Below are 16,998 nucleotides of genomic sequence, written 5' to 3'. Positions count from 1 at the left end.
TTGAGAGCCTTTAAACCATTTTTGGGGCGGATTTAGGGGCCCCGGGCAAAATATATGAATGGGGCCCTATGTATTTTATGTGGGTGGATTTTTGCATTGGTCTGAACAAAAACTGCAGACGTGATTATTGAAAATGCACATTAATTCTCTGCCAGCAGGAGGCGCTTTGGGAACATCAGAAATACAGCGGTTTCCCCGGTAACGACTGTAAACAAAGCAGCGCTGCGCTCATAAACACTACTTTAGCAGATAAAATGAAACTGCCATTGAAACTTTTCTGAAGACAGTCGGTTCCCTTCATTCATTCATATAAAAACTTGAACTAGTGAGAATGAGAAAAGTGTGAAAAAACATAGCCTATATTGAGGAGGAAAGTCCACTGATGACTGTGATGAGTTACCAGCGTAAGCCACTTTTTTTTTTAGTTATTTTAACTACAAATTTAAATGAAAATGAAAAAAACAATGAAAAGGAAATGATACATTTACACACCTAAGGATTATATCAACCAAACAAACTGTGTATGCGTCCTCTACTTGGGTTCTTATGAATAAGTAAGCAGCATTTAAAACAATAAACATATAATACGCACTGTTGCTCAATATTTAATTACAGCTTCAGATGCATGATATTTTCATTTGCTACAAGCAGGATGCACGAGAAGTGTGTTCAACTCGGTGATAAACACTGTAAACAGCAACCGTTCGCATGTCCGTGCTTAATGCGCATCTCGTAGATGTAAAGCATTTTAGGGGGCCCTTGGCTTTTGGGGGCCCAAGGGGGTTGCCTACCTTTGCCTAATGGGTAAGTCCGCCTCTGAGCCAGACGTTTATATAGAGACTTTGAGCAGATCAGCATTACTGACACTGATTATATCAGCAATAACATCATCACACAAATATTCTTTTCCAGTACTGTTTGTTTTACGTGTCATATTTCAGAGCTGTAAAGACTGATAATCGCTCTGCTATGCAATAGAAACGATCATATTTGCTTGTTAAACGATCCTCCAGGTTGTGTTTGAGTGTAGAAATGTGCAGCGCTCAATGAAAGCTGTTGAATCACATGCTCGCGCTATAATTATTCCCTCGTTTGTGTTTATTTCTGCTGGGAGTTTGTTTGCTGGAGGATTTTATGAAATCTCAGAGATGAATGTATCCCAAAATTCCTCATGGAAACAGATCTCAGGTCAGCTGGAGGGCAGGAGAGAAAACACACACCTACAGCTTTCTGCTTGAACAGCGTTGTTTTAGTATTAATGAGATACTATTATATTTTTACTAATATTTAAATTTGAGTTTTTATTTTTATATTTTCTTAATTTTAAGTTTTTAATTATATATTATTTATTTTGTTGTGTTTTTGTCATTTTTATTAATGTTTTTTTAAATAAATTGTTTTCATTGTTTTTTATTTCAGTTTATTTAATTATTTTATTACATCAAGTTAAAGTAAAGGAAAACATTGCCTTGGAAACTAGATTAAATTAAGTAAGTTTGAGGGTTTTTAAAATATTTTAATTCAGTTAAGGTTTAATTTGTTTCACGTAACAATTTTTCATGGCTTATTTTAGTATCATTGCGATATTATTATATGTTTATTCATATTTGAATTAATTTTTATTTTATATATTTTATATTTGTCATTCTTATTTTTCTTTAAATATATGTCTTTATGGTTTGTATTATTTTATTATATTTTATTTTATTTCAGTTAATGTTTTGAATGGTTTATTTTAGTATGAATGAGATACTATTAGTTTTACTATATTTTCCATTTTAATTTTAATTTTAAAGTTTTAGTAATTTTGTTGGGGTTTTGTCATTTTTATTTTTTCATGTTTTCATTGTTTTTTTTATTATTTTTAATTTAAATTATTTTAGTACATCAAGTTAAACTAAATGAAAATGAAAGTTGACTTGGCAACAAGCTGAAATAAAATAAGTTTAAGTTTTTTATATTGTCATTTCAGTTAAAGTTTACTTAATTTCAATTAACATTTTTTATGATTTTGTCATTTATTATAGTATTAATTCTTATTTTTATATGTTCTGTTTATATATATATATATATATATTTCATAGTTTCAAATTTATTTCTGTCATGTTTGTTTAATGTCTATAATTTTCTATTTCAGTTTTAGTTATATTACTACATCAACCTAAACTAAATAAAAATCAGAAATAAAATAATAGCTGAAATAAAATAAGGTTTAAAATTTTTTGAATTTTATTTCAGTTAAAATTGATTTTATTTCAAGTCTTTTTTTTTGGTTTTAGTAACAGTAATACATTTCTGAGTTAATAAGGGGATATTTACATTATATTTACATTACATTTAGACATTTAGCAGACATTTTTATCCAAAGCGACTTACAAATGAGGACAGCAGAAGCAATCAAAACCAACAAAAGAGCAATGATATGCAAGTGCTATAACAAGTCTCAGTTAGCTTTTTAAATTATATAATAAAAAGGAAACAGATAGAAAAGAAAAAGAATAGAGCAAGCTAGTGTTCAAGGCTTTTTTTGCTTTTGTTAATTGTATAATGAATAAAAAGAAAACAAATAGATAGAATACAAAAAGAATAGAGAAGCTAGTGGTAGTGTTAGTAAATGAATAGAGTGCAAGTCTAAAAGGGTGCAAGTCTTTTTTTTTTTAAAGAATAGAATTCGAATAGAAAGTGCTAGAGTTAGATGGTCAAATAAAAATGGAATTATTTACTGAAAAATGACAGATTTAATATCCTAAATTTCACCGTGAGGAACTGACTGGCTGGTGAAAAGCAGTTGGTTTGATCAGTGTAGACTGATGAAGGTGATTGAGATCTCATGTTGACTCAGTGTTTCTCTCTGTAGAGCACGATGAGTGTGCGTCCGGACAGCACAGCTGCGATGAGAATGCTCTGTGTTTCAACACCGTCGGCGGCCACAGCTGCTCCTGCAAACCCGGATACACCGGCAACGGCACCGACTGCAGAGGTGAGCCCCGCGCCCGTCTGCAGTCACCTGACCCGTCGCATGACCCATCGCTTGACCCGTCACATGGCCCATCCCCTGACCCGTCACCTGACCCGTCGCATGACCCGTCACATGGCCCATCACCTGACCCGTCACCTGACCCGTTGCATGACCCATCACATGGCCCATCACCTGACCCGTCACATGGCCCATCACCTGACCAGTCACATGACCCGTCACTTGACCCGTCACATGGCCCGTCACATGACCCGTCACCTGACCCATCGCATGACCCGTCACATGACCCGTCGCTTGACCCGTCGCATGGCCCGTCACCTGACCCGTCACATGACCCGTCGCTTGACCTGTCACCTGACTCGTCACATGGCCCGTCACATGACCCGTCGCATGGCCCGTCACCTGACCCGTCACATGACCCGTCGCTTGACCTGTCACCTGACTCGTCACATGGCCCGTCACATGACCCGTCGCATGGCCCGTCACCTGACCCGTCACATGACCCGTCGCATGGCCCGTCACATGACCCGTCACTTGACCCGTCGCATGGCCCGTCACCTGACTGACCCTCTGTTCTCTCTTTGACCCGCAGCGCTGTGCGACGGCCGCTGTCTGAACGGCGGCTCCTGCGCGTCTCCCAACATCTGTGTGTGTCCGCAGGGCTTCAGCGGGCAGAACTGCGAGACGGGTAAGATCCAGAACAAAGCCTGAGTATGTGAATATATATATATAATGCATGAATAAATACATAGTAACAGATAGTGAAATATATATATAATAGTAGAGAGTAATAAATTGTAAATTGTAAAATATATATTATTATATATTATTAATTGTAGGCCAATTATATTACAATATATTACAATATTAATTGTAATATATATATATATTAAAAAAATCACAATATAGTCAGTTTTTACTGGGAAGTCAACAAGAAGTGCTCTTTATATATTCATATATAATAAAAGATATATACACAGATAACACACACACACATATATATATACAGTAGTCAACATTTCAAAATCCTTTCAAATCAAACTTAAAACCAAAATGTGTTCTTGTCTTAGGACAACTTTGATGAACATTTTTGATCCACTTCAAATGTTGACTACTGTATATATATATATATATATATATGTGTGTGTGTGTGTGTGTGTGTGTGACCAAATACAATAAATAAATATTTATATTTATAGAAATCATAGATATAAATCACTTTGTATAACAAATAACTTTGTGTTATAATAAATACAAAAATACAAATGTATTTATAAATACAATTTATAATATATTTTAATACATGTATACACACACAGATATGTATACATATATATACATATGTATAATAAATTATTAATAAATAACTATATACACTACCAGTCAAAAGATTTTGAACAGTAATATTTTTACTGTTTTTTTTTAAGTCTCTTCTGTTCACCAAGCCTGCATTTATTTGATCCAAAGTACAGCAAAAACAGTACAATTTTGAAATATTTGTACTATTTAAAATAACTGTTTTCTATTTGAATATATTTTAAAATGTAATTTATTCATCAACCCGCGGACATGAATAAACCCGCGGCAACAGTGGTAAACTAGCCCAATTCCACAGGAAAACGGCAGACTTGGCAACACTTTTTTTTTTTTTTTTTTTTTTTTTTAAATAGCTAATTAAACACACATATGCTGAGCAACATACATATATATATATTAAAGGTCATATTCTCGATTGTGATGTTGCCGAGCATCAACTAAACCAACTCAACCTGAATTATATCTCATAAGTTCTTCTTCACTTACACTAGTTTTGCTCTGTATGTTCACATTACTCCACGTTATCCTTCCCTTTATGTGCTTGTTTTTCTTCCATTGTTTAAGATATGAATATATCTCCCCCACGCGCGCTCGTTTATCTTAATTTAGGACCCGTGCTTTGTTTAGTTGAGTAAATCGAGCGTCAATTCCTCCTACAGCGAAAGGGAAATGCGTCCTCCATCTGCACGTTAATCATTTCTGTGGATCACAGGCGTCTCTGTTTCCCGTTCCCTCACACACTGCCGTTTATTTCCCCTTCTGTTGTTATTGACCCCCTGGGTAACAGCCTTAAGGCTAGAAGGGAGACAGCTGTGGCTACTGGGCATGCGCACATGAATACAGCGTAAGTTTTGTCACACTGTAAAACAATAATTACTGTTTTTGCATTATTGTAAGGGGTAGGTTTAGGGTTGGGGTAGGTGTAGACGTTAATAAAACACAGTCTACTAGGTAGAAAATTAAATTTCATTGTAACACCGTCGCTCTGGATGGAGACGGATGATGCACTGCTGGTAAACGCACGCTTATAATGAAAACACGAGAACGAACTCTCTGCAGCTTTCGCTTCGTGTCTCAGATTAGCGTTGTTTGTGACGCGCCGGTCCCGCGTGGGTCATTTCCAGCAGATGCTGCCTGTTTCTGGACGCTTTCGCAAAGAGACACGCAGCGCACGTCGCAAGCCATCGATCCCATAGAAAGAGCATTTCTGCCCTCGCTCTGGCCTTTGATTAAAATCAAATGGCTTTTCTTCGAGACTTTTCTGTTAGTTTTCTCCTGGAGGATACCAGAGGGAATCAAGCGGATGAGTTTATGGCTTTTTTTCCACATAGATGTTGGAATCGTATTTAACAATTTTCTCAAAACACCAGGGTGTTCGAGACCCCAAGTGAAAGGTCTTAGAAAGTTCATGCACTAAACTGTTTCATAAAAATGAAACACAAGAGGTTGTGTTATATTTTTATATCATACGGCCTCCGGTGCTTTTATGAAACGGTAGTAGATAATAAAAAATTAAGAACACAATTCTCATTTTTTGTTTGGAGAAAAAAAAATCATTAAAAAGTTTAACTACTGTACTTAACTAGAGAAGCAAAGTTTGTCAACAAACTCAATGTTTTGAAAGCCTTGTTAGAAATAGGTTTAAAAAGTCTTTAGTTTAAAGGTTTAAGATGATAGATAGATAGATAGATAGATAGATCGATAGAACGATAGATAGATAGATAGATAGATAGATAGAATGATAGAACGATAGATAGATAGATAGGTAGATAGATAGATAGATAGATAGATAGATCGACCGATAGAACGATGGATGGATGGATGGATAGATGGATCGAACGATAGATAGATAGATAAATAGATAGATAGATAGATAGATAGATGAAAGAATGATAGATATATCGATAGATAGATAGATAGATAGATAGATAGATAGATGATAGATGAAAGAATGATAGATATATCGATAGATAGATAGATAGATAGATAGTTAGGGTCAATTGTGAGTCATTGTATAATTCACTCACTGCTATTATCAGTGTTTTAGTTTGTCAAGCTTTTTTGATTCACAATGACACTGAATGTCAAACGTATCGATGAGTTAAACGTCACAAAAGAGTGATTTGAAAATGTCCTGCAGCTGGTTTGGACAGAAGCGCTGTGTTTTGTGGTCAGCGATGGGCTCTATTGTGTGTGGGGATTGAGGAGGCGTCTGTGACTGTAATTTTGACGACATGACGTCTGTGCTGTTTGTCTAGTAAACTGTCTGTTGGAAAACAGGCTGATTTTTGATGCCTGCTGGGCAGCCAGAAGCCGAGGCAGTCAAATGAACTAATAAAGGAGCAGAAGCACAGAATAAATGAGGTGCTGCTGTTGATCCTGGATGCTGGAGCAGGTTTCCAAATGAAAGCGCGCTGGTTTGATGTTCACCTGGAGGCCTGATGTTATTTTTATTCTGCTCAAGTTTCAATCAGTGTGGTTATGAATCAAACGTCATGAAGATGCAGTGAACAACAGACGAACACAAAACACACTAGACATTAGCAAAAGATACTCTAATGAACTGTAAAATACTTAGTAGAGATTTTTTTTTAAATTAGATGCCAGGTAACAAATATCTTTTTGTGTTTACTTTAGAGATAAAGAAATCTCTTTTGCTCATCAAGGCTGCATTTATTTGATCAAAAATACAGTAAAAATTGTGAAATATTATTAGAATTTAAAACAGCTGTTTTCTATGTGAATATCTGTTAAACTGTAATTTATTTCTGTGATCAAAGCTGAATTTTCAGCATCATTACTCCAGTCTTCAGTGTCACATGATCTTCAGAAATCATTCTAATATGCTGATTTGCTGCTCAAGAAACATTTCTGATTATTATCCATGTTGAAAACAGTTGTGCCGCCCAATATTTTTTGTAGAAACCGTAATACATTTTACCTTTCAGGATTCACAGATGAATAGAAAGTTCAAAAGAACAGCATTTATTAGATATATAAATTTTTACTGTCACTTTTCATCAATTAAATGTGTCCTTGCAGAATAAAATATATAAGTTATTTTGAAGTAAAAAAATCTTTGCAGTTTAAGTCTCTCTTGTTTTGTGAGAAACAGACGTTCACTTGCATCAGAGTTTCAGCTTTGAGGAAAATATTACAGCATAAACAAACACGGATAAACTAAATCATCAAAGTGAGTCAAGAGCGAGAAACAATTATGAACACAAAAGACAAAAGGAAAGATGAAGAAACAGCTCTTTCATGAAAGTTGAAGGTTGTATCAAAGGGAATAAGAGAAAGAAACAAACGAACATGACAGAAAATTAATTAAGTTTTTTCTGAGCTAAATCAAACTCACAACAAAACTAAAGCTACAGTTAAAGCAATAGTTCACCCAAAAATGAAAATTTACTGAAACTTTACACATCCTCAGGCCATCCAAGATATAGATGAGTTTGTTTCTTCATTAGATTTGGAGAAATGTAGCATTGCATCAGTGTCTCAGCAATGGATGCTCTGCAGTGAATGGGTGCCGTCAGAACGAGAGTCCAAACAGCTGATAAAAACATCACAATAATCCACAAGTAATCACTGGAGGAAGCGTTATTATGGATTATGTGCTTGTTATAAATGTCTTAATGCTGGATTTATTTCAGCTTTTGTCTTCTCCAGATGTTAACTGATGGACTGGAGTGCTGTAGATTACTTGTGGATTATTGTGATGTTTTTATCAGCTGTTTGGACTCTCTTTCTGACGGCACCCATTCACTGCAGAGCATCCATTGCAGACATTTCTAAAATCTGATGAAGAAACAAACTCATCCTAATCTTGAATGGCCTGAGGGTGAGCACATTTTCATTTTTGGATGAACTATTCCTTTAATAAAGAGCAACCAAAACCAAACAAATGAGTTACTATGTTGTCAATGGTGGAAAAATAGTACTTGCATAGTTTGATTTAGTCAATTAAATAATATAAATGTTTCTCTAAATAGTCAAAATACTAAGTTACACGTTGATTGGTTTGTTTTATGTGCCCTTCTTTTGTAGCGTTTTGTACAGAAACTGCTACGCTTTAGTTCTTATGAACCTCAAATGAACTAGAATCATCCGTTATATAAATGCCCATCAATAAACATTATAATCAGTTTCATATCACACGACACGAGACGCTCAGGGTTTCCTCAGATAACCGAGACGCTTGAGTCTTCACAAGCCCTGAGAGATACAAGACGAACGCTTTTAAACGACTCCTCTGGAGCCACGAGAGCAACTCACGAGCGCTCAAAGAGAATCACACTCTCTGAAATAAAAGAGCTGCTGTGTGCGTGCATGTGTGTGTGTTTGGGGCTTCTGGGATACGACTGAACATGAAAATGCTTTCACTCGGTTGCTCTCTTGTCCTCTTCTCTGGCTTTTTACGAATTCTCTCAAGACCATCTGACAAACTAGCAGAGCAGAGACCGACACAGTCAGGATACGGATGATGATTCGAGGGAGAACTTACAGAAAACCCAAAGAATTAAAGGAGGATGTGCAAAATGATGCACGGAAAGAAAGTGCACGCAATTAGCATGCATGCTAAGTGTCGCTGCACTTCAGTGCTGTCAACAAGTCCTTGCAGAAGATGCATTATTCACACAATCGCTCTCATGCAATCACGTGCTAGATGCATTATTCACACAATCGCTCTCATGCAATCACGTGCTAGATGCATTATTCACAATGCACAATTGCACATATATGCAAACACAAACATAAGAATGAAATATATATATATATTATATATATTATACAACTCTCATTTCATCCCTGCTGCAGTGCTCCGTTTGTTTCGGCTCGTTGTTCGCTGAGGTCTTTCTTTTTTTAACGCCCCAAGCGAGAAATGAAGCCGTTGTCTGCCGGTAAATACGAGCGAGTTTAAATTTCACATCTTGTTACGTTTTCGCTTTGATGTCGTATTTGCGGAGATTGGATTGTAATGTTGCATGAAGTCATTGTGTTCGGAGTGATTGTGTGAGCGGATCCGGCGCTGGAACGACATTCCCCTGGAGACAAACACAGAAACACACACACAGACAGAGCTTCCACATGTCACACATACTGTACACTGCTACAGTAATCAGAGCTGGGAGTAACTGATTACATATTATCTGGATTACAAAATCCGATTCCAAAAATTCAGTACTAATTATGTCTGTATTTTAATATGTCTGTATTTTAAAATGCTTATAGTCAGATTACATTTAAGTAATCTAAAAAGTAGAATGCATTACCTGAAACCTTACGTTACTAACTACAATTTTCATTATGCAATCTGTAATCAGTAATGGACTACAATTTGTGAGTAATCTACAATGAGAAATTGATTTTACGAATCAAGAATGCATTAAATTGATCAAAAGTGACAGTAAAGTCATTTATAATCTCAAAAGATTTCTATTTCAAATAGATGCTGTTCTTTTGAACTTTTTATTCATCTGTGAATCCTGACAAATAAAAAGTATCACAGTTTCCACAGAAATATTGTGCAGCACAACTGTTTTCAACATTGCTAATAATCAGAAATGTTTCTTGAGCAGCAAATCAGCATATTAGAATGATTTCTGAAGATCATGTGACACTGAAGACTGGGGTAATGATGCTGAAAATTCAGCTTTGCATCATGGCAATAAATTACACTTTACAGTATATTCGCAGAGAAAACAGCTATTGTTCATTATAATAATATTTCACAATTTTTACTGTGTTTTTGATTAAATAAATGCGCAGCCCTGGTGAGCAGAAGAGACGTCTTTCAAAAATATTACAAAAAATAGTTACAATGGAAAATTTTAGGCCAAATACCATTAACTTTACTACTGTTAAACTATAGTAATTGTAAAGTGTTTTTGATGACTGATAATTAATACCAACAGTAACTGTAGTATTTTAGTGGAAACTACAGTTGCCATGGTAAACTGTCATGAGGGTTTACCCACAATGCACTGCTGGTGTTGGCGCGCGTGGGCTGCTTTCACCTGTATATTCACACGCTGCTACAGTGGCCAGGATTTCATGACTTATTTAGACACACACACACACACACAGAGTTAATTAGTGGCGCTTAATTAAGGCCTTTTGTTTCTCACGAGTGTCTCGTTACATGTAAATGGCACGTCTCAGAGGACGCCGTCGCGCGTTTGTGCATCTCTGTGTGTTTGAAGAGGAAGCTCGCCTTTGTTTGCAGCTGTTGTTTAATCTTGCAACATTTTTTCTCTTTTTTTGTGCTTGTATTTTACAAACTCCTGCCGCTGTTATGTAACTGCTCAGCTGTGCGATCACATTCGATCGTACGTCAGATGTAGAAACATGATGGTGGATCTTGCAATGCTGTAGATATTTTTGAATTATTTATACGTGAGAATGATAAAGAAACATGGCATACTATGAAACTGGACGGTAAAGCTTGATGTTGGCTTGAGAAAGCCTAGCCAGACTGTGTGAAGTAGATTCAAAAGCCTGAAGCCTTTGACAGTTTAAAGACATGCGATCTGTAAGACAGATTTTATATCTTGCAATTCTGTTTATATCTCACAATTCTGATCCTGAACTGCAAGACAAACTCAGAATTGCGAGGAAAAATTTTTTAAGTTTGACTCACAATTCTGACTATTTTTACTGAATTCTGACCTTTGTCTCGCAATTTTTATATCTCGCAATTCTGACCCTTTTCTCACAATTCTGACTATTTTTACTGAATTCTGACATTTGTCTTGCAATTTTGATATCTTGCATTTCTGTTTATATCTCACAATTCTATTTTCTCACATTTCTCAGAATTCGCAATTCACAGATAAAGGTCACAATTCTGAGTTTATATCTCACAATTCTGACCTTTTTCTTACAATTCAGTTTACATCTTGTAATTCTACATATTTCTAAATTCTATTTTCTTGCAACTCTGAGTTTAAATCTCGCAGTTCTGACTTTTTCCACTCAATTCTGACCTTTGTCTCGCAATTTTTATATCTTGCATTTCTGTTTATATCTCACAATTCTATTTTCTCTCATTTCTCAGAATTCGCAATTCACAGATAAAGGTCACAATTCTGAGTTTATATCTCAGAATTCTGATTATTTTCTTACAATTCTGTTTACATCTTGTAATTCTACATTTATATTTCTAAATTCTATTTTCTTGCAACCCTGAGTTTAAATCTCACAATTCTGACTTTTTCCACTCAATTCTGACCTTTGTCTCGCAATTTTTATATCTCACAATTCTGACCCTTTTCTCACAATTCTGACTATTTTTACTGAATTCTGACATTTGTCTTGCACTTTTAATATCTCGCATTTCTGTTTATATCTCACAATTCTATTTTCTCGCATTTCTCAGAATTCGCAATTCACAGATAAAGGTCACAATTCTGAGTTTATATCTCGCAATTCTGACCTTTTTCTCATACATTTTTATATCTCGTAATTCTGACACTTTTCCTCACAATTCTGTTTAGTTATTGCGATTCTATTTTCTCGCAATTCTCAGAATTTGCAATTCACAGATAAATGTCAGAATGCATTTCACAATTCTATTTTCTCAATCCTCAATTTATATCTTGCAATTCTGACCTTTTTTCTTGCAAATATCTTTATAACTTGCAATTCTGAATTTATATCTCAGAATTCTGACGATTTCCTTGCAATTCTCACTATTTTGACTATTTTCTTGCAATTCTGTTTGCATCTTGTAATTCTAAATTTATATTTCTAAATTCTATTTTCTTGCAACTCTGAGTTTAAATCTCACAATTCTGACTTTTTTCACTCAATTCTGACCTTTGTATCGCAATTTTTATATCTCCTAAAATCTTGCAATTCTGACTATTTTCTCACAATTCTGTTTACATCTTGCAATTCTGAATTTATATTTTTAAATTCTATTTTCTCTACTTTTTATCTCACAATTCATCGTTTATATCGTGCAATTTCGACTTTTTTCCTCATAACTCTTTTTCTTTTTCATAACTCTATTTCGCAATTCTGAGAAAAAGTCAGAATTGGGAGATAAAAAGTTGCAACTAACTTTTTTATTTTTTTATCCCGTGGCAGAAACAAGCTTCCACAGGCACAAATTGTAATTATTTTCATGCGGTCGTTAACAGTAAATGCTTTAAATGAAATCATTACAAACAGCGTGTTATCTAGCGAGTATATTTAGCATCCTGACATCTATTCTCTTATAAATAGCACAAAAAACACAAGCATCCCACACTGATTCAGCACTTCAACTCCAGCTCTATCTTTCTTTCTCTTTCTTTTCTTCTTTCCAGCCGTGAGCGGGCAGACGGCTTTTCAATTTCAAAGCCAGTCTGTTCTGCCGACTGCAAACTCTTCTGCCACAAAGAACAAGAGGGATTTCAGCATTCTGCAGCAAACAGACGCGGCTGTAAAAAAAAAGACCCGCTCATCTATTTTCTGCTCATCTCCGGCGGTGTGAGAGCAGCAGAATAGAGGAGTGTGGCGTGGCTTTACAACGAGGGGAAACTGTGGACAAACTTTGAGCTGCTGGCTAAAACTTTCCAGTTACAGTCAGACTCATATTCATGTTCCTGAAAGTTCAGGTTGCAGGAGAACACAACCAAATGTCAAACCTTTAAGATGATAAATGTGAGCAGGTTCGGCTTGTTGTCCGCAGCGGCTCTCAGATATGAGACTTCAGTAATGAATACAGGGAAAAATTGATATACTTCACTATATACTTGTGATCTGAATACCTGAAAACGCTTCCTGAAAATCTAAGAAAAAAAAGTGAAAAAAAAAAAAATCATTACCTTATGTGCACATTTCTAATTATATTTATATTATAAATATTGTATTAATAATTACTATATCATGATATTTTTTGTTTTCATTACCTTGCTTGCTACGTGCAAATATATTTATATTTAAATAACATTTTAATATATAACATCATTATACATAATATAATATTAACAATAAATAGTATTACATTATAAAATAGTTTACTAAAATATTATTTATATAACTATTCTTTATTAAAACATTTGTTGAAGTATTTCATATAATAAATATATATATATATATTTTTCTTCATAGATTTTTATAATATCGTTATACATAATATAATATTAATAATAAATAGTATTACATTATAAAATAGTTTACTAAAATATTATTTATATAACTATTCTTTGTTTATTAAGTATATATTATATTTTTTTCTTAATAGATAAAAAAAAAATTTATACATATATTACCTCTTAATGTTCACTTGATATGTGCAAATGTATAATTACATTTTTACTATAAACATATAAAAATATGACAAATAATATTAAATAAATAATATTGTATTTTAAAAAATGTTTATTAAAATGTAATTTATATGGCATAATGCATATATTTATATTGCATATAATAAAATGGTATATGCATGCATTTAAGAAGCTATTATCACCTACATCTGTCATTAGTCCATGACTGTCATTGATTTGACTCTATTAAATGCACAAACTGATAATGACTTTAAACTATTCTACAGGACTAGCTTCCCAATTCAGTGAAAAACCAGCCAGAATTTCTCTCATTCATTGTTTAACCAGATTCCATCTCTGATATTAATCAACGTCACCAAACACAAGAACAGTCAGAAGATGTGGGTCACCTTTAAGCAATATCAGAACAAAACTCCCAGAAACCCGGTTAAGCTCCTGGCGGTCACCTGACCCGGCGAGGTCGCGCTGTGATTGGCCGCCGATGAAGAGGGATTTTCACAACGATCTGAGATCAGCTTTAATCAGAGCAGAGGCTCGTCTCTCCTGTGAGTGTTTAATCGTTGAGAAAATCTCTCTCCACCAGCGTCTGAGTAATAACGGCTTTAATGTCGCCCGCCGTCTAATTTAATATCATTCCACTCATTATGTCTGAATCGCAAAAGCCATTTGTCTGAAGACGGGATTGGACCAAACACAGTCTGTGTGTGAATGAAAACACGATCATATTTCACCCCACAATCATAAGAAACAAAAGAAGAATGATTCTGCATAAAATAAATTAAAAGTCTATTTTTAGGAGCATTATAGTTTTTTCCTGCATTCTTCACCAAAACTCTCATTACTGTGTCTGGGAGGATGTTTTGCTTCTGAGTTATTTAGTAATTTTCATTATTCTCACTGATAATTCTCATTAGATTCTCATCACTGTAATACAATAATGTCTTAATATATTACAGTTAAAATTACTGCATTTTTTATTAAAATGAGCATGAAAGCAATACAACAAATGCTACCATAATGCATACATTCTTTAGTTTTAAAAATATACATATAAAATATAAATCATTTATATAATTCTAATAAATGTATATAATTATCAGAAATCATATAGTTGTTTAAAAATGATAAAAAAATAGAAAATTAAGTATTAAAAAATCATTAAAATATATACAGTGGGTACGGAAAGTATTCAGACCCCCTTAAATTTTTCACTCTTTGTTATATTGCAGCCATTTGCTAAAATCATTTAAGTTAATTTTTTTTCCTCATTAATGTACACACAGCACCCCATATTGACAGAAAAACACAGAATTGTTGACATTTTTGCAGATTTATTAAAAAAAAAAAACTGAAATATCACATGGTCCTAAGTAGTCAGACCCTTTGCTGTGACACTCATATATTTAACGCAGGTGCTGTCCATTTCTTCTGATCATCCCTGAGATGGTTCTACACCTTCATTTGAGTCCAACTGTGTTTGATTATACTGATTCTGCAATATAACAAAGAGTGAAAAATTTAAGGGGGTCTGAATACTTTCCGTACCCACTGTATATAAACCTATTAAGAAAATATATGAAAGAAAAAATATTAATTTTTAATTCATAATTTAAATAAAATTATTTTTTTAATTTTTAAGATGGATATATGCAAATTTATAACTATATTAAAAATAATATTTCATGCATATATATATATATATATATATATTAAAATAAATAACATATAAATAATATTATTAATTATAAAATAGTATATGAAAATATTATTCATATAACATTAACATTATTAAAACAACTGTTAAAACATTTATTTATCTCATTTTTTTGTGAAGAAATGTGACCCAGATATTTCATCTTTCTCTGATGGGGTCAGTTGAACAAACCCTGTTATGTGAGAGGCACACAGATTTTTTGAATGTGTGTTTATCATTGAACATCAATCATGTCCCATCATGACGAGCTCTTCTGTCATCATAACACCCAGAAACATCAACATAATCTGAGATATTGAGATCACAGGAAATGAACATGAAATATGAAGCGTTTGTGATGCAAACTAAACATCCAGATACAAACTGAGAATATACAACCTGAATTCACTGCTGTAACTGATGGAGAAGATTCCTGAAAAACACAAACAGACCCAAATAAGTCACTAGTTCTCATCCAGTAAGGGTATAAAGCTGTAAGACTTCATGAGAAATGTTGGAGATCATATTGGGACTTCATTCAAGTGAATGGGTGCCGTCAGAATGAGAGTCCAAACAGCTGATAAAAACATCACAATAATCCACAGCACTCCAGTCCATCAATTAACATCTGGAGAAGACAAAAGCTCATAATCTATAATAACACTTCCTCCAGGTGAAAAAAGTGTTCTGATCTGAATCAGGAGAGAAATCTGCACTGATCAAAACAGCTCTAAACAAATATGTGGCTGGATTTTGATGTGAGAGACAACAGGAGATGCACTTTTTCACTGGAGGAAGCGTTATTATGGACTCGTATTTTGGTTAAAAACGTCTTAATGCTGGATATAATCCACAATAACACTTCCTGCAGTGAAAAAGTGTTCTGGTGTGAATCAGGAGAGAAATCTGCACAGATCAAGCAGCGTCAAAACAGCTCTAAACAAATATGTGGCTGGATTTTGATGTGAGAGACAACAGGAGATGCACTTTTTCACTGGAGGAAGCGTTATTATGGACTCGTATTTTGGTTAAAAACGTCTTAATGCTGGATTTGTTTCAGCTTTTGTCTTCTCCAGATGTTAACTGATGGACTGTAATTACTTGTGGATTATTGTGATGTTTTTATCAGCTCTTGGTCTGAATCTGTGTAATGCTGCTGCTGCCTTCATCACATCAAGAATAGGTTGCTTTACGATGCCTTAAAATGCTGTTCGTGTAGTCAGCCGAGGGTTTGGAGCAGAGATAATGAACCGTGTGTGTGTGTGTGTGTGTGTGTGTGTGTGTTCAGACATCGACGAGTGCTCGGAGGGTTTGGTTCAGTGTGACACACATGCCACCTGTGTGAACTTACCTGGTTGGTATCACTGCGAGTGTCGTGACGGTTACCATGACAACGAGGTGTTCACCGCCAACGGAGAGTCCTGTAAAGGTACAGCTGTCCAAACACACTCACTCACTCACTCACTCACTCACACTCACACACACACACACACACACACACACACACTCACTCACTCACTCACACTAACTCAAACACTAAAACATTTCTGGAATCTGCATCTGAAATAGCATTTAGATGTATTTACACAGTTTATCTATCTCAGAGGGGACATGGATGCATTTAAACTGCAGTTATAGATGCATAAATGGCCTAATGTAAAAAGGCCTAATGTTTTGTTTTTAACATAAAACGTTGAATACTGATATTTGAAATAATTTAAAACATGAAA

At 34.6% G+C, this 16,998-nt stretch overlaps 1 protein-coding gene across 1 annotated transcript in view; it reads left to right on the top strand.

Moving 5' to 3' along the window:
- Positions 1-16,998, top strand: part of nell2a (neural EGFL like 2a) — a 104,046-nt gene that overhangs the window by 80,825 nt on the left and 6,223 nt on the right. Inside the window, exons 16-18 of the mRNA XM_016515731.1 lie at positions 2,858-2,980; positions 3,570-3,665; positions 16,557-16,697. Coding sequence (XP_016371217.1) covers positions 2,858-2,980; positions 3,570-3,665; positions 16,557-16,697 — 360 coding nt within the window. The remainder of the gene's footprint in view (positions 1-2,857; positions 2,981-3,569; positions 3,666-16,556; positions 16,698-16,998) is intronic.

Source organism: Sinocyclocheilus rhinocerous, unplaced genomic scaffold, assembly GCF_001515625.1.
Source record: "Sinocyclocheilus rhinocerous isolate Xijiao unplaced genomic scaffold, SAMN03320098_v1.1 scaffold116, whole genome shotgun sequence".
Classification (NCBI taxonomy): domain Eukaryota; kingdom Metazoa; phylum Chordata; class Actinopteri; order Cypriniformes; family Cyprinidae; genus Sinocyclocheilus; species Sinocyclocheilus rhinocerous.
This window is presented reverse-complemented; position numbering and strand designations above follow the sequence as displayed.